Source organism: Periophthalmus magnuspinnatus, chromosome 4 (assembly GCF_009829125.3).
Source record: "Periophthalmus magnuspinnatus isolate fPerMag1 chromosome 4, fPerMag1.2.pri, whole genome shotgun sequence".
In the NCBI taxonomy this organism is placed as follows: Eukaryota; Metazoa; Chordata; class Actinopteri; order Gobiiformes; family Gobiidae; genus Periophthalmus; species Periophthalmus magnuspinnatus.
This window is the reverse complement of record NC_047129.1, coordinates 10015733-10034855: the sequence shown is the minus strand read 5'-3', so window position 1 is coordinate 10034855 and position 19123 is coordinate 10015733. Positions and strand designations below refer to the sequence as shown.

General features: G+C 40.7%; 2 protein-coding genes across 2 annotated transcripts; both read left to right on the top strand.

Annotated features, from left to right (window-relative positions):
- Positions 1-242: 242 nt before the first annotated feature.
- Positions 243-8309, top strand: ttll9 (tubulin tyrosine ligase-like family, member 9). The gene is made up of 14 exons (XM_055221355.1): positions 243-274; positions 747-790; positions 890-985; positions 1063-1174; positions 1243-1428; positions 1517-1585; positions 1664-1754; positions 1829-1869; positions 1957-2044; positions 2196-2254; positions 2355-2551; positions 2635-2748; positions 8023-8147; positions 8227-8309. The coding sequence occupies exons 1-14, from the start codon at positions 260-262 to the stop codon at positions 8307-8309; spliced, it is 1320 nt and encodes a 439-aa protein (XP_055077330.1). The 5' UTR covers positions 243-259.
- Positions 8310-8594: 285 nt separating this feature from the next.
- On the top strand, positions 8595-11621 carry sec22bb (SEC22 homolog B, vesicle trafficking protein b). The gene is made up of 5 exons (XM_033965469.2): positions 8595-8802; positions 9653-9762; positions 9844-10004; positions 10185-10331; positions 10695-11621. The coding sequence occupies exons 1-5, from the start codon at positions 8728-8730 to the stop codon at positions 10847-10849; spliced, it is 648 nt and encodes a 215-aa protein (XP_033821360.1). The 5' UTR covers positions 8595-8727; the 3' UTR covers positions 10850-11621.
- Positions 11622-19123: the final 7502 nt, after the last annotated feature.

The window sequence follows — 19123 nt, the reverse complement described above, 5'->3', positions numbered from 1 at the left end:
ATTGTGCAGGAGTATTTGTTTTAAATGTGTCATGCCCCTTAACTTATGAATATAATCTATTCACTTAACTAATTTATTTCCCTTTTAAATTTTTATTTTTAACTAGACCCCCGATGGTTGGCTCGCGCTCCTCTCTAGGGTCTTTAGGGTTACCATAACAACGCACGCGCTCTATGACCAAACGAGCTAACCCGTGTTCACTCTAAAAACATTAGCATTAACCCTAGTTAACTTGGCTAAACTATCAACTATATCCAGAATGTCAAAAGGCAAGGTAATGAAGCTTATATTCTAACTAATAGACAGTTATGCTATGTGTAAGGTATCGACAGGGACGTGCATTTCCATGGGTGTTGTGTGCGTAGCTTTGCCCCCTTTGCTAGCTTTTTTTTAAAAGAATATAACTTAACTCTATGTTTTATTATAGCATTGCCCAGATGTTGATTTAGTTTGGTGTAACTATCTTAAATGTGTAACCTAAAGATAATTATTGTGATTTTTCAAATAAGTAATGGGTCTAAGAGCATTTCAGAGAAAATCTATCAACTTAAGAATCACATGTACATCAGGACAACAACGTTTGCAGGTGTTAATGAAATGTATCTTTCATACAGATTACATTCTCTAAATAATTACAGCTTTCGTGCTTTGATAATTGCAATGATTCAATTTTCATTTCAGGTTTGATTACGGTAATTGTTCTGCTGTCCTAACAGCCTATTTCATTTGATTTCTTTTCTGCTCAGACATCTGGAAACAAAGGCTTAAATGACTGTGACAAAAAAGATCGGTGAGTGCTGATGTTGAATACCGTTCTGGTCTGTAATACTGTGAGAAGCAAATTGCTGCTTAGCTAAATGATATGTGCCAATTTTCATTATGAGTCTAGAGAAGGCCGAATACCTGTGTACTATAAATGTGGCCTGATGAACAACACCATACAGGACGTCCTGAGGCAGAGACCAGGCTGGGTAGAAGTCAAAGAGTAAGAGGTGTTTTAATAAATTCTAAAATGAAATATTACTAAATTAGTTAATCTTAATGGTCTTCTTTAACAATCAGTGATGGAGAGTGGGACTTTAACTGGTGTGACGTGGGCTGGCTAAGAGAAAACTTTGATCATTCTTACATGGAGGAACATGTGAGAATAAACCATTTCCGCAACCATTATGAGGTGAGAGATTTTCAGTGATAAAAACCTAACCATCAGCCATGTATAAATTATGATGTTTTGCTTCACAGCTGACTCGCAAAAACCTCATGGTGAAAAATCTTAAGCGATATCGCAAAAGCATTGAAAAAGAGGAGGGCCGCGTGGAGGCATCTAAATGTGATTTTTTCCCCTGTACTTTCACACTTCCCAGTGAATATCATCTTTTTGTAGAAGAGTTTAAAAGAAGCCCTGGCAGCACCTGGATCATGAAACCAGTGAGTGAACAGGCCAATATAAAAAATTTTCTAATCACTTCATGAGCAGCAATAGATTGACAATATGAAAAAATATTTCTTCTTTCAGGTTGCAAAGTCTCAGGGGAAAGGTATTTTCCTGTTTAAGAAGTTAAAAGACATCATGGACTGGAAAAAGGTATAGTCATAATTCCTAGTCACAAAATCATTATGTACAATCTTATGCTTCTTATGTTTTTTGGCTGAATATGGATAGGATGGCACTCGCTCAGAGGAACAGAAGGATGCGGCTCAAGTTGAGAGCTATGTTGCTCAGCGTTATATAGAGAACCCATATCTCATAAATGGTGAGTTAAAATGTAATGTGAATGATTATTATTACTTTTACTTTGGAGTTATTGCTTTTTCTTTTTGACCACAGGGAGAAAATTTGACCTGAGGGTCTATGTACTGGTCACATCAGTATGTACCTCTTTTTATACTTAAGTTGTAAAACTGATCTATAGAGACTACTTAGAAACAGAGGCTTATTCTGGTCTTGTTTTACAGTATGTTCCCTTGAAGGCCTGGCTCTACCGTGATGGCTTTGCACGCTTCTCAAATACTCGTTTTTCCCTGAGCAGCATTGATGACAAATGTATCTTGCATTGCTTATTTATAATGATAATGTTTCACTTTTTACCCAAGTACATGTCTAACAAAGATGTTTTGTGGGTGTTGTTTTGATTAAATCAAATGCAATTAATTAATTTCAAGTTTGTCAGTTCTCCTTAATAAAAACATTCTAGATATGCACTTGACCAATGTAGCTGTTCAAAAAACTGCCCCTGACTATGACCCTGAGAAGGTGGGTATGACTTAACTTGGTTTTATGTTCTATAAATTACAGCTATTATTTTGTGATTGTTTATGCTGTATTTATGTTCCTATTCTCTCCTTCTCTTCAGGGATGCAAGTGGCAGGTGCAGCAGCTTCGCAGATATCTGACAGCCAAACATGGCAGAGAGAAGATAGAGACCCTTTTCAAAGACATAGATAACATCTTTGTCCGCAGCTTACAGAGTGTGCAAAAAGTTATCATTAATGATAAACATTGTTTTGAGCTTTATGGCTATGACATTCTTCTGGATGAGAACCTCAAGCCGTCAGTATCACAGCTCTCGAAGTTAAGTCTTGTAAGGGTCATATTGATTACTAAATTCTGTTTATTGTCTTGACTTGTTAAAGGTGGCTAATCGAAGTAAATGCCTCGCCATCACTCACAGCCAGCAGCAAAGAGGATTATGAGATGAAGTGTCGTCTTCTGGAAGATACATTAAATGTTGTTGATATGGAAGGAAGGTAAATGGTTTTAATTAAACCTATATTGCTTAATTTTACCCTCAAAATTTCAAAAGAGTAGGCAAGGCAAGGCAAGTTGTATAGGCCAGTTCATACACTAAGTAATTCAAAGTGCTTTAGAGAATAATAAAGACATTAACATCACACTATAACAAATCAAAACATAAATAATCATCATAAAATTAACATTAAAGGAGACAAGTGCAGAATAAAAACCTTTCAGTCATATGCACAGCTAAACAGAATCGTTTTGAGTCTGGATTTAAGCATTATGAAAGTAGAGGCCTGTCTCACATCTTCAGGAAGACTGTTCCAGGTTTTAGCTGCATAAAACTGAAATGCTGATTCCCTATGTTCAGTCCTGACTCTGGGTATCCACAGGAAACGGATTCCTGAAGTCCTCAGAATGTGAGATGGTTCATATGGCTCTAACATGTCAGAGATGTATTTTGGTGCTAGGCCATGGAGAGACTTGTTCACAAGCAGAGCTGCTTTAAAGCCTATTCATTGAGCAATAGGAGCCAGAGCAGAGACCTGAGCACAGGACTTAAGTGCTCTTACTTCCTAGTTCTAGTCAGGACCTAAGCAGCAGCATTCTGGATGTACTGCAGCTGTCTTAATGCTCATTTGGAGAGGCCAGTGAGCAGGCCGTTACAGTAGTTTAACCTACCGCAGACAAAATGCATGGATAAGTCTTTCCAAGTCTGGTTTTGACAGTGTACCTTTGATTTTGGCAATGCTTTTAGATTGTAAAAAGCTGCAGATGCTATTGATTTGATGTGGCTGTTAAAGTTCAAGTCTGAGTCCATTATTACCCCTAGGTTTCTAGCCTGATTTGAAGGTTTTAGAGAGACAGACTGGAGGTGACTGCTGACACTTTCTCTGTATTTCTGTGGGCCAAAGACTATGACTTCAGTCTTGTCTGAGATTAGCTGGAGAAAGTTGTTTTGCATCCACATACTGATCTGTTGGATGCAGTGGCAGAGTGAATCTACTGGTCCATATTCACCTGCTGCCAGTGAGACATTGATCTGGGAGTCATCTACATAGTTGTGATAGAACACATTATTGATGTGCATTAACTGGCCTAATGGCAGATTGAACGGGGGGTCCCACTATTGACCCCTGGGGAACCCCACATTTTATCTGAGGCACATTTTCTAATTTCAACCTGTAGTACTACCTGTTTTCTAGATAGGACTTGAACCAGTTTAGTGCCGTAGTGGCGGACAGAGATGTCCGCCCAGCCCTCTATAATCATTCAAATTAGAACATGAGATATTTTCAAAGTGTATCGCTTCCATGCACAGTGCACCTGGTCTTATCATTTATGTGTCTCCTTCGAACAACTGCAGGATGAGCCCCTGGTTTGGAAATAACAGACAGGTCAAAGAAGAAACAGAAATGATCAGATAGAGCAACATCCACCACACTGGCATTTGAAATATTTACGCCTTTTGTGATGAGCACGTCCAGAGTGTGCCCTCTGTTGTGGGTGGGCTCACTGACATACTGACAGACGAACTGAGCTCTTTAGCGTTTCTGTCAAACACATTATCCACATGTACATTAAAATCACCTGTAATGACTAAACCATAAATAAAAGTCTGTGCATACGGCAGAAAGCATTTCAGTAAAATCATCAACAAAACTTATTGATATTTTCCAGCACTAGCATTTTGCTTACATTTAAGCAAGCTGAGCAAATCTAAATGTGCAAAAAGAATGCATAAACATCCATCCATTTTGTTCCGCTTATCCGGAACCGGGTCGCGGGGGCAGCAGTCTAAGCAGGGACTCCCAAAAATCCCTCACCCCAGACACGTCCTCCAGCTCCTCCGGTGGGATCCCAAGGCGTTCAAAGGCCAGCCGAGAGACATAGTCCCTCCAGCGTGTCCTGGGTCTTCCCCGGTGCCTCCTCCCGGTGGGACATGCCCAGAACACCTCCCTAGGGAGGCGTCCAGGAGGCATCCTGAGCAGATGCCCGAGCCACCTCAGCTGGCTCCTCTCAATGTGTAGGAGCAGCGGCTCTACTCAGAGCTCCTCCCGTGTGACTGAGATCCTCACCCTATCTCCAAGGGTGCGCCCAGCCACTCTGCGGAGCAAACCCATTTCGGCCGCTTGTATCTGCGATCTTCTCCTTTCGGTCATTACCCAGAGCTCATGACCATAGGTGAGGGTAGGAACGTAGATTGACCGGTAAATCGAGAGCTTTGCCTTCCGGCTCAGCTCCTTCTTCACCACAACGGACCGATACAGCGACCGCATCACTGCAGATGCTGCACCGATCCACCTGTCAATCTCACGCTCCATCCTTCCCTCACTCATGAACAAGACCCCGAGATACTTGAACTCCTCTACTTGGGGCAGAGACTCACCACCCACCCGGAGAGGGCAAACCACCTTTTTCCAGTCGAGAACCATGGCCTCGGATTTGGAGGAGCTGATTCTCATCCCAGCCACTTCGCACTTGGCTGGAAACCGCCCCAGTGCCTGCTGCAGGTCCTGGCTCGATGAAGCCATAAGGACAACATCATCCGCAAACAGCAGAGATGAGATCCTGTGGTTCCCGAACCAGACCCCCTCCAGCCCCTGGCTGCGCCTAGAAATTCTGTCCATAAATATAATGAACAGAACTGGTGACAAAGGGCAGCCCTGGCAGAGTCCAACATGCCCCGGGAACAGGGCTAACTTACTGCCGGCAATGCGAACACAGCTCCTCCCCCGGTCATACAGGGACCGGACAGCCCTTAGCAAAGGGCCCCGGACAACATACTCCCGGAGCACCCCCCAAAGGACGAGGGACACGGTCGAATGCCTTCTTCAAATCCACAAAACACATGTGGACTGGTTGGGCATACTCCCATGAACCCTCGAGAGTATAAAGCTGGTCCAGTGTTCCACGACCAGGACGAAAACCACACTGCTCCTCCTGAATCCAAGGTTCGACTATCGGTTGGATTCTCCTCTCCAGTACCCTGGAGTAGACCTTACTGGGAAGGCTGAGGAGTGTGATTCCCCTGTAATTGGAACACACCCTCCGGTCCCCCTTCTTATACAGAGGGACCACCACCCCGGTCTGCCATTCCAGTGGTACTGTCCCCGACCGCCACGCGATGTTACAAAGACGTGTCAGCCAAGACAGTCCCACAACATCCAGAGACTTGAGGTACTCGGGACGGATCTCGTCCACCCCCAGAGCCTTGCCACCGAGGAGCTTGCCAACCACCTTGGTGACTTCAGACCTCCGGGTCCCCAGTCTCTGCTTCCTCCTCGGAAGAAATGACGGGAGGATTGAGGAGATCCTCAAAGTATTTCTTCCACCGCCTGACAACATCCCCAGTCGAGGTCAGCAGCTCTCCACCCGCACTGTAAACAGTGTTGGTGAAGCGCTGCTTCCCCCTCCTGAGGCGTCTGACGGTTTGCTAGAATTTCTTTGAGGCCATCCGATAGTCCTCCTCCATGGCCTCCCCGAACTCCTCCCAACCCCGAGTTTTTGCCTCTGCAACCGCACGAGCCGCGGCACGCTTGGCCCGCCTGTACCCATCGGCTACCTCAGTAGTCCCATGAGCCAGCAAGGCTCGATAGGACTCCTTCTTCAGCTTGACGGCATCCCTTACTTCCGGTGTCCACCACCGGGTTCAGGGATTGCCGCCGCGACAAGCACCGCAGACCTTACGACCACAGCTACGAGCAGCCGCATCGACAATAGAGGTGGAGAACATGGCCCACTCGGAGTTCATGTCTCCAACCTCCCCCGGGATCAGGGAGAAGTTCTCCCGGAGGTGTGAGTTGAAGACCCCTCTGACAGAAGGCTCTGCCAGGTGTTCCCAACAGACCCTTACGATACGCTTGGGTCTGCCAGGTCTGTCCGGCTTCCTCCTCTGCCAGCGGATCCAACTCACCACCAGGTGGTGATCGGTTGACAGCTCAGCCCCTCTCTTCACCCGAGTGTCCAAGACACGCGGTCGGAGATCAGATGACACGACAACAAAGTCGATCATCGACCTCCGACCTAGAGTGTCCTGGTGCCACGTGCACCGATGGACACCCTTGTGCTCGAACATGGTGTTCGTTATGGACAAACTGTGACTAGCACAGAAGTCCAATAACAAAACACCACTCGGGTTCAGATCAGGGAGGCCGTTCTTCCCAATCACGCCCCTCCAGGTGTCACTGTCGTTACCCACATGGGCGTTGAAGTCCCCCAGGAGAACAACGGAGTCCCCAGTCGGTGCACTGTCTAGTACCCCTCCCAGGGACTCCAAGAAGGCCGGGTACTCTGCACTGCTGTTTGGCCCGTAGGCCGACAGAACAGTGAGAGACCTGTCCCCGACCCGAAGGCGCAGGGACGCGACCCTCTCTTTCACCGGAGTGAACCCCAACACGAAGTGGCTGAGCTGTGGGGCAATGAGCAAGCTCACACCAGCTCACCGCCTCTCCCCGCGGGCAACGCCAGAAAAATGGAGAGTCCAGCCCCTCTCAAGAAGTTGGGTTCCAGAGCCCAAACTGTGCGTGGAGGCGAGGCCAACTATATCTAGTCGGTAATGCTCAACCTTCCGCACAAGCTCCGGCTCCTTCCCCCCGAGCGACGTGACATTCCATGTCCCCAGAGCCAGTCTCCATGGCCAGAGATCCGGTCGTCGAGGCCCCCGCCTTCGACTGCCGCCCAGATCTTCATGCACCGGCCCCTTACGGATCCTCTTGCACAATGAATGCATAAACATTTCTTCTAAAATAATACTTGATACATATTGGATGCCACATATACAATTTACATTATACATTATACATTATATTAGTCTAAAAAGTACCCAGCCCAAACAGGCATATACCAGCACACATGCCTGCACACACACACTCACATACACACACACATGCATACACACATACTTTCCTTGTTTCCTTCACTTTACAAGTTACTGTCTAATGGGGAGTACCCCTGGGTGAATCAAGACTGGCACAGTCTCATGTAGTATAAAGAAAGTACTTCATGCAATATTGTGAACCAGTGAATATAATGTTTTAAGCGGCAATGACATATTGACCTGATGGCATGGAATTGCCCCTAGTATGGTCTCACTATCAGTATCTTATATTGTTATAGCAGGACACTTTGCTCTTCAGTCTGCTTACTCTACAACTCTATCCATTTCTCCTCCAGGAATCCACTTTAATCAGTCATATCGTATTTATATTTTTAAAACATGTCAATTTTTACACATTTTTAAAAAGTTATGATTCATTTGTATGACCATATTTTTTGTGTGGTAGGCTCAATGGTAAAGAAAAGAGAGTGGGAGGATATGATCTTATGTGGAATGATGGTCCTGTCTACAGAGAGGATCTCAACCTAGAAACCTACGGCAGTACATTCTTTACAGCCAACACACATTTGGGTAAGCCTCTCATAAAAGTCTATTTTATAAGTGTATCACTGTTTGAGAATATATCCGTCTATGTATGTTTTCTTTTCAGGGTGTATAAATGATAGGGAGAATCATCTTTGCAGACAACGGCTTCAAAGACAAATCCAGAGCCGGAAAAGGATTCAGTATTAAACTTTTTTTTTGTTTGTATGAATAATCAAATCTTATCTTCAATCGTTTATATTTTTTCTAAATAAATAAAAAGGTGTGTTTAATTGTTATATTCTAAACATATATGTTCTATTCTAACTTACAGCCTATAAAAGCCTCCATATAAAAGTTTACGTCCATTTTTTTGTAACTTTTTCTTAATCATTTATTACAACACAGCAATTAAAGCTCACCAAAAGACCAAACACGCGGAACTCTACATCAGTGACTACAGTTCTAAGGGGGGACGTTTTAGAAGTTACACTTAAAGCGAAAACGCTTCCGGCCAGCTCAGCGCGTCAGCCTGTGGTGTTGTCAGTTTCCAGGCTGTCAGGCAAAGGTAGCTGTTACCTGTGTGCTTTATTGGGTCGAGGAGAACAGGGCCGAACCTCGAGACGACATGGTGCTGTTGACGATGATAGCTCGGTTGGCCGACGGTCTCCCACTGGCCGCTTCAATGCAGGAGGACGAGCAGGTATTATGTTCACTGCTTTTTGCTTATGTGGCCCCTGTATGCTGTTGATAAAAGCTGGCTGACTTCCCCATAAAAATGCAATTTCTTCCAATTCCACACCATTTTCGAATCTTCACAATTCAAACCACGTAAATATGATTTCATTATCTGGACCTATTGCATGACTGAATATAAATATACCCGGGTGTTGTTGGTACTTTTAGGCGTTCAGTAGACAGTAGGCCAACCTGTTTTAGAGCAGCCTTATATTTACCTTAAGGACCTGATATGAATATGTTAGATTCAGTTCTATAGCTTGGACTAATATTGTAGATTTATAGCTCTACTGTCTCACTGTAGGAAAAAACTAGAAACTCTTTGGTCACTAGAAAAAATGCCACATAGTCTGTCATTGTTTGAGGAGTTTTAATTGATAAAGCTCCCAGCACCATTACCACCTTGAGTGGTAATGAGATTTTATGATGGGGTATGGTTATGATTGCATGTTTTGTTATGGTCTAATATCTTTCTCTACTCTCTTATTTGCTTTCATAAAGGGGAGTGAAAAGGTTTGTGGTGTCTCTGCTTTAATTAATGGATCTGTGATACTACATTGCTGTCCAAAATTTATTACATCAGTCGGATGAAGAAAACCATTATACATTTTCCAATGTAGCATCACAGACTGTCTGCCTGCACTGTAGTTGATTGCAAGGTGATACAGTGGAAATGCAATTGTTTTGTCCAGGTATTTTTATGTATTTGTAATATAGTGAGGTTTTTGTTACTGTCATTTTCCAGCCTGATATACAAACCCTTGATTAATTCTTTAATTAAATCTAACAACTGGTGTTTTTGTGTTTTTATTTAGTTGGGTCGAGACATCCAGCAATATCAGAGTCAAGCCAAGCAGCTCTTCAGGAAACTCAATGAGCAGAGTCCAACCCGCTGCACACTGGAGGCTGGCTCAGTCACTTTCCAGTAAGTTTTCATATTCATTAAAAGAGCCAAAACTATAATATATAAAGTATTATAACAATTTTATTTATTTATTTTTTACAGTTATTGTATAGAGAAAGGTGTGTGTTACCTGGTGTTATGTGAGGCCAGTTTCCCTAAGAAGCTAGCTTTTGCTTACCTTGAAGACCTGCAGGCAGAGTTTCACGAGCAACATGGAAAAAGGGTTCCCACTGTGTCCAGACCTTACGCCTTTATTGAATTTGGTAAGCAAATCAATATTTCACTCCTGTTACAGTTCGTACTGCACTTTTTCTGTCTTATAATATGTGTTATAATACAATATCAAATAACAAAGGTATCCTAAAATTTTACTAAAATTGAATACAAAGATGCAAAACCTCAGATTGTCATTTCACTGTGTAATCTCTTTTTTATTTTCTTAGACTCTTACATCCAGAAAACCAAAAAGTCTTACATCGACAGCCGAGCACGAAGAAATCTGGGAAGCATCAACACAGAGCTCCAGGATGTTCAGAGAATTATGGTGGCTAACATAGAAGAGGTTCTACAGCGAGGAGAGGCCCTTTCTGGTATGTAAATATTATCCTTCATATTAGAGAAGATCCAGCATTGTCAGTTCCAATATCATTACTAGTATCTGCCAGCACACTATATAATATCAACAGATTTTTTTTTTCCTTCAAACTCAAATAAATAAACATATTGTTTGTTCCTCAAGTAACTGTAGAACAGCACTATACAGAAAATAAATAATGAGGCCAACAACAGCCTCTAAATAGATAGTTTGGCCTTACCCTTAACCAGTATCTTGCATCAGAGGTTCTGGCATTGCTACAGGTGCCTTTGTTATTCAGATTAGCATAAAATCCATTATTCAACCATGTGTAAATGTTATGGACTGTATTACCTGTTTGTGTTTTTTTTTCTTGCAGCTCTGGACTCCAAGGCCATTAACTTGTCATCCTTGTCAAAGAAGTACAGAAGTGATGCCAAGTATCTAAACACCCGCTCTACTTATGCCAAGCTTGCGGCTGGTGGTGTCTTTTTCATCATGCTCATTGTGTATGTACGCTTCTGGTGGCTCTGAGAGAGAAACTCAAGAAGAGGAAAAGGAGTATCAAAGCAAACTGAGCTACACCGAATCTGTAGACATTAAAAGCCACCACTTACAAACTAAAACCAGGATCCCTGCTCTAAATAAGACTTTACTAGCGAGTTTGTTTTTGACTCTCAACAAAAGTGTGCTTTCGATACAAATGAAGTTTTATTATTACAGGTGGAACTTAAAATCTTAAAATGCAAAGCAAAGATGAATGAAGATGTGTGTGGATTTCTCTTAATCTGTGATGGAAATGGAAGTGTACACACCTTTCTTGTTTAGAAATCTGCACAGTACAATGACAGGTTTTGTCAGAAGACTTCATGACTGATCTGCCTAAAGGCTGGTTCATGCACATAATAAAGTATGTGTAATTATATAACTCACATAGTAAAAATCACCATTAGAATGACTCGATAATTTAAAAAAATATATACTGATTTTGTCATTATGCTCAAAAAATGTCAACGGCAACTAATTTAAGATTGTTTTTATGTATTTTCTGATCCAGATTCAGTTTTCCTATGTTGTTAATTAATCTGTTTTTGGCCATATTGTTCTTTATCTTTATGCTGCCCTTCAACTAATCTTGAAAGTGCATGTCTTGAAAATAATAAATGCCCAATTCTGTTTACTTATATTGTAAGCTGTATAAATGAGTGGGGACAATTTAAAGACTGTTAAAAACGGAGGATGTGTAAAGGAAACATTTTGTTCTTTCTCTTATCAAATAATAAAAATAATTTGCTTCAAACTATGATAAATCTTTGGAACTGATTGAGAAATGATAGTCAAGCCTTTACCACGTGACTCGAAATAAAAGTTTGGGCAAGTGCTGTTGAGATACTTCTATTTGTGATCACCAGATGGAGCCCTACACCTAGAATTGCACAGTTCCGTTTAAAAATGTAGGTATAGCAGGAAATGACGGTAAACAAAAATGAGAAGCTGCAGAGTTGCGTGCCAGCTCTAAACCACAGGACAAAGCTCACCTTTTAACCTTTAGATGTAGGTCTACAGAAAACATACTCTGCTTTACCTGGTTACTTTACACTTAAATCAGATTATTCAGGGTAACAAGGTCATTGTCTAAAATTCATTCTGTCATTTGGAAAGACACTGAAAGATTTGTTTTGAGAAAATATAACTTGCATTTATTTTACTTAGTTGTAATTGTACTGTATCACCTTATATTTTCCACATGTATTAGTTAATTATTTTTCATGTGGTGGTAACTTTACAAATTTGAATTTATAAAGCAGACAGAAGGCCTACATAAGTAATTACTTGAATTTGTACTGGTACACGAATTTCACAAACTAAACAGTCAGTATTTCTTTCTTTTTTTTTTTTCTTTTTTTTTAAATTTAATCCAAGACATACAAACATAGTGATCATACATACATATACAATAGTGACAAGTGGTGGTAAGACATACAAGACCTACTAAGACATACCAAGACATAATATGGTTTGTAGACATGACAGCGAAATTTGTCCTTTTATATAATCTATAATTGAGTCACACTATTTTAAGTTACCAATACCTTAATATACACATTGACTACTTTCCCACCACTGTTTAACAGAGTTTTGGAACATGGAAAAACTGTAACAGTCATTTTCCATGCTTGTATATCTTCTCCATTGATACAAAAGGGAAGAGAAACTTGAATCTCCATGTAGACTTAAGTCAAAAGTGTAACTGTCACAGTAATTTAAGGCTCTCTCTCTCCTTCCTGCACCGTTTCCATGGCAGCAGCAGTGTGTGACCGTCATGTGAAAACGAAGCTGATTGGATTAAAATACTTTGTGTGATCAGGAGTTAGAAATACAGCACACATTGTAAACACGCATACTCAGCCCTATACGAACACAACTCATGCCCAGACAGGTAAAAGCGGATATAACATCTTATGTGCATTTATCGAGTTTCAAGGACAAAATCTGTGGTATGTGTGTCTCACCAGAAATGTTTTAGCCTTGATTAAGTTTCCTGTTGAGACACAACCATAACCACAAGACTTCTTAAAGGAACAGGAAAAAGAGACACGACCTTCACCGTGACTTTAAACCTCAGACTCTCAATGTCACTTTTGTCTCACGTGAGGTGTTTGCCATGGTCTCACAGCGTCACGAGGAGACAGTCAAAGGAAGCCATTGTTGAGGTGAAGTTTACAAGTTCATTGATTCTTCTCAGCTTCTCCTAGTAACACAAGATGTCTCGTTAAAAGGTCATGTCTGCTCAAAAGAAAGACAAAATTGTAAATATCTAACAATAGAATAAATTCTGCTACACTCATCAGAAGGCAAGACAAGGCAAGTTTATTTGCATAGCGCAATTCATACACAAAGTAATTCAAAGTGCTTTACCGAATAAGAAAGATTACAATCGCAATACAACAAGTCAAAACATAAATAATCACAAATAATCATCATAAAATTAACATTAAAGGAAAAAAGAGTAGAATAAAAAATATTTTGAGCCTGGATTTAAGCATTATGAAAGTAGAGGCCTGTCTCACATCTTCAGGAAGACTGTTCCAGGTTTTAGCTGCATAAAACTGAAACTCTGATTCCCCATGTTTAGTCCTGACTCTGGGCACCAGCAGGAGGCCGGTCCCTGAAGTCCTCAGAGTGTGAGATGGTTCATGTGGCACTAACAAGTTGGAGATGTACTTCGGTGCTGGTCCATGGAGAGACTTGTTCACAAGCAGAGCTGCTTTAAAGTCTATTCTCTGAGCCACAGGAGCCAGAGACTTGAGCACAGGACACATGTGTGAAGTACTTCCTGGTTCTAGTCAGGACCCAAGCAGCAGCGTTCTGGATGTATTGCAGCTGTCTTGAGGCTCGTTTGCAGAGGCCAGTGAGCAGGACGTTACAGTAGTCTAATCTACTGGAGACAAATGCATTATTTCCATCCTACAACAGCAGAGACCTATTTGATGACCCCGTGGCCCGTGGCCCCAGAGGGCACCATGCATGGAACAGGGCTTCACCCCCGACTCTTAGTTTAATGCCAGCATGTAGAGATTGAACAAGGTTTGACCCCTGGGGCATTTTATCTGACACACATTTTCCAATTTCAATAAAGTACTCCCTGTTTTCTAGACAGGACTTGAACCAGTTTAGTGCCGTGCCAGAGATGCCCAACTAGTTTTCTAGTCTCTGTATCAGAAATTGTCTGCAAATAAATCTTGGTCAGAATGCATTAAAAATTCCAAAGTTCGGATCCAAGCATTACCAGAAATTACCCAATTTTCCAAGTCTCCCTTCATATGTGTGGGGTCTGCATGTCTTTCTCAAGTAAAGTGCAATATATCAATCAACAATTGTGTGGATACCGTCAACCTTATTATTTATGTGTTTAGAAAAAACAAACAAGCAAACAAAAAAAACAAAAAAAACGTTAATTAACCGTTTAATCTTGACCAGAGATGCACCAATCCAGCTTTCTCATTTCCAAGATATTTTAAGATATGTCAATATAAACTGATGTCTGTACATAAACTGAAAATAACCTTATTTCCTTAAAATACAGTTATTAAAATCTAAATGAGTTACATAGCCTGTTATTTATCTTCCAGAGCTGTTTCCGTCCATTTTACATGTATCAAGACCAATGCCTGATACCGGTATGATGTTCTACTCATCAGTACCACCACAAACAAAGGTCTTGTCCAATCAGAGCAGAGGGAAGCTGCGCTCAAACACAGCAGCTGTACTGCAGAGGAGCAGGCCATAAAACACAGAAGACCAAAAAGAGGAAGTCTGTGGAACCTGTCAGGTTATTGCCCTGCACCATACACACACCATCCTGGGAACTGGGTGCTTATCTGTGGGGGGGCCAGAGTGGAGTTAGACTGGACCATCCGCACAATAAGGGCAGTTTTATCACCACTAGTTTTAAGGGACAATAAAACTTGAACTTCTCTGTTTGACTGTTTACGCATCATATCCACGTGTGTCCTCCTGAGATGCCAACAAGTGGATATGGGAAGAGAAATACAAGAAGATGTAAATGAAATTGGAGAAAGAAAACAAAGAAAAATTCACAGATAACAAAATAATATAAATACATACATATTTAACTGTGTTATATATTTGAAAAAACACAGTTGAAAGAATGTGTAACTTAACGACAGAGATAAGTAATATTTAAAACAAAAAAATTATCTCTCATATTTCTTTTTGTATTATGCAGATGACTGTAACTGTATCTTTCCTAGATTGTTTTAGAATGACCTTTATCTAAACTATAAGACCATGTCATAATGTGTCAGAGTGGCAATCAATTAAATTGATATAAACTTTCCCTTTATATACTTTTTTTTTTTTTCCCATCAAGACACCCAGAACAATTCATGACAATCGTACCAGTGTTGATGCCATGAGTGAAGTTCCCATGCATCTTTCCCCAAATAGATAACATAGCAGATTTATTAGCTGCAATATGCCTGACACACACAATGTATGGCTGTGACTGTGAGAAAGTAAGGGGCTGAGACTGAGGTGTGAATACCAGCCATGCTTGTCTTTTAGCAGCTTGTGAATTTATGAAACAATTAACCCGGCGAGATGTGTCGAGCACACTCACTTTCCCGACAGAGAACTTTCAGAGATAAACACAAGGTGCTCCCGGGCAAATGCTTCTAATTTAGGCATGAGGAAAAAAAACAAACCTTCATATAAAAAAACAAAAACAAACTTCTTATAAAACAAAACAAAACACACAAACCAATACAATACAAAACAGACAATATCAAACATTAGGGTTACGACTGAGAAGTAACATTTTTTCTAATAGATCACCATTCCTCTAGTATGAGACCAGCTCTATGAACTCAAGCTTGAATAATAAAATACAGTTAATGTGAAAATTACTTCATATTAGGGTTACTTTTTAGCATATTAATTGATTAGAAATTACTTATTTATGTTTTTTTTTTTATTCTTACAGTCATACTGTGACCTGTAAAATCGACAACCAAATAATCTTGACATCTGACTCAGATATCTGATGAAATCATATTTGATCAGCAAGTTGAATGTATTCTGACTGAGATTACAAAAAGAGAAGTATATAACATTATCCCATTTTACTATGACTTCAGCAGAACATTTCAACACTTTCCCACATCTCCTAGTCTCTCCTGTGCCATCTGTGTGATAAACATGACCTGTGACTTTGACCCTAATGCCCCCTGGGACCAGACAAACCAGGAATGATAGACGTCCTAACTGTGCATGTCAGTACTGCAGTGTGTTTATGTTTTGGCATCTGTCAGTGTGCATGTGTGCTCCAATGTGCATGTGAATCTATATGTGATCATGTATGAGAGAGAGAGAGAGAGAGAGAGAGAGAGAGATGTAGAGTGTCCTAGGCGGGAGTTTGCAGGGAATGGCTCTGACCTCTGTGAAACCCTGTGAAAGGCCAAAAGTACTCGGTGCCATATTGTGTAGATTTGCTACGGTGGATTATTTTAGGGTCAAGATGTTAACTTCAGGTCCTCTACCATTACTCCCAGCACCCACCACATAAACACAGATCAGCAGTTTGAGACGCTACCAACCGTGTTTCTCAAGGTCAAATTTCAATGCTGATTACTACAAGTGGTAGTCTGTACTAAAATACATATACTGTTCTTTTGTTGATATGATTTATCTACAATCAAATAATGATTTATACCATTGATCCAGGAAAAAATACATAAGAGAAAGGTTAAGATAACATCATATAGCCTCTAATGTACTACTGTAGTGTGACCAGTGACCAGTAAAAGTACAATAGGTTGCTGGGAAATAGATTTCACTCACAACTTACCATAGCATTGCCTTTAACATCAATATACTGACCTATTACAGGACAACAGTATCCATAAGACCCTTTACTTAAAAGTAACCTTTAGTAATAAGAAATGTTTTTCAAAGGGGTATTTTATTTAAATCAAAGCTTTGGGAAATTACATTAAAGTATATATTCACTGGCCTTTTTCAATGTTTCTGAGCGTTTCGGGGGCATGCTTGTGTGTGAGTAGATGTGCACTGTAAACCGTTCAGTCCGATGCTTTGGGCCGTTCTTTTCCCACAGGGCAGTATAAATAGCCTGGCAGTGTGGGGCACTAAGGATCCATCACACAGCACCACATTCCTGTGCACCTGGTGCTGCCAGACCCACCGTCACCTTACACCTTCTATATGCACCACTACAGCTTATGTCCCACATCCCTGTGTCACCTCTAGTGGAACTTTTTAGAGCAAGTTTAAAACCAGGACTGGGCACTGCAGACTGCACCTTTACCAGAATGAGACATATGCTCATAAGCTCTCAACAAAATTCATAACTAAATAACTGCATTTTAGTGGTCACACAATGATATGAGTTCAAAAGAAACCCAGGCCAGGATCAAACCTGGGGGCACTTAATAAACTGTAAACCAACACACTACCTGAGTAAAGTACTTCCCACTAGTGATGCTGAGAAGTCGTTTACAACAATAAAAGACAAAGCCATAAAAATCACTAGGCATGTTGACTTTCTCTGAACACTATCTCATCGTGTCAATAATTGCACTGATGTTGTGGCGGTGTGGATGTTTGATTAAATAACACACATTTTATCAAGCACATGTTGACATTTGGCTCAAATAACCTCGAGTTCACACAGGAAAATTATTTCTCATGACGTGACCTTTGTGGCCATGCTGACGTTTATGCTATCTGTTATGTTTGCTCTTATAGTTCATATCAAAATCAGAGATGTATTTTATCTACAGCTTTTTTAATATACACCAATGCACAGCATATGACCATATGGAAATAGAATACAAATGCTACTCTCTCTATACTCTCAGTTGGCAGTTACATTATGGTGTGGTATACTGATTATTTCAATAATAATAATAACAGATCATGTTAATATACTGTATGCAAAGAACTGCACAAGATGTGATAATCAACTCTAAATATACTCTTCTGCTTCCTGTTGGCAGATCTGCTTACACTGTTAAATGGTTTTGGTTAGATGATGCATCCTGCACTACATGTGTAGGGGTCTTTATAGGAGCATAAAGGTCATTGGATCCTCACACCAAGAGCTGGAGATTTCCAAATGTTGACCACAGCAAACACTACTGCAACATGCTTTACAGTCAACACCTGTGCAAACTTAATCTTGGTGGGGAATAAGTAGCTGAATTTGAAATACATTAAAATAAAAGGGTATCATATTTTGAAGAGGGCTTGCAAAGTGTGGAACTTGATATGTCTTAGTGGTGTTTATGTAAGTTAATCAACTGTGGTACACTGTGGGGTAATGAGAAGTGAATCAGCCTCCTGTCATAACTAAATATAGAAAGGCATCATATACACACTTGATAGAGGCGTATTGCTTGACTTCTAAGAATGCAGATGCCATGATTAGTGCCTACTGCTAATGTTACTCTTGGACATAAGTACACATTTTACAGAACAAGGTTTGGGGAAAATGCGTAAATGTAGTAAACGCAGAATTAAATGATTTGCAAATCTTATCTGCAGACACTACAAACTTTACCATCAGCTGTTGAAACTTGCTTTCGACATAATGGCAGAAACATGACTTAAATATGGGTTAGCACTTAGTTCAGATACAGAAAAACAACTGGAAAGATATCATGTCAAAAAAGTGACTCCTCAATTTAACTCCTCATATTTTGTTTATCCCACATCAAGTGAACGTCAGTTATGAAATTATACATACTGAATTGGTTTTGGATGTCCCCTTCACACCCCTTTGGCTCAACTACTACTATCTAGTGACTTATTGTGTCTGAATTAAACAAACTGCACTGTAAATCTGAAAGGGGAACATTTTCAGGACATATACAGTTTAAACAGCTCTGGTTCTGCGCTGTAGTCTGTATGTTCACAGTCCAACACCACAGACTCACCATGACTGATCAGCTTTGATCCGGTGTGAAAAAACCCACAGGGTTGATTAAAAAAGCCTCTCTCAAACACTTAAAGATGCACTATGTAACTTTTCTGGAGTGTGGAGAAAGTCCACCACATTCTTGTCTCAGTGTTCTTGTTATAGCTTTGTCTGAAATGTTCCGCATTTAGCATTAAACAGATCTTTCTGTTGTGTCTATTGTGCCTATAAGGAATACGCTTGACTCTTTGTTATATATTTTGGACAGATTTTTGGGTCACATGTTAAGTTGTCTTTCATCAGCAAAAATTATGAACTGTAGACAGCCACACCCTTCACAGCCAGGGATC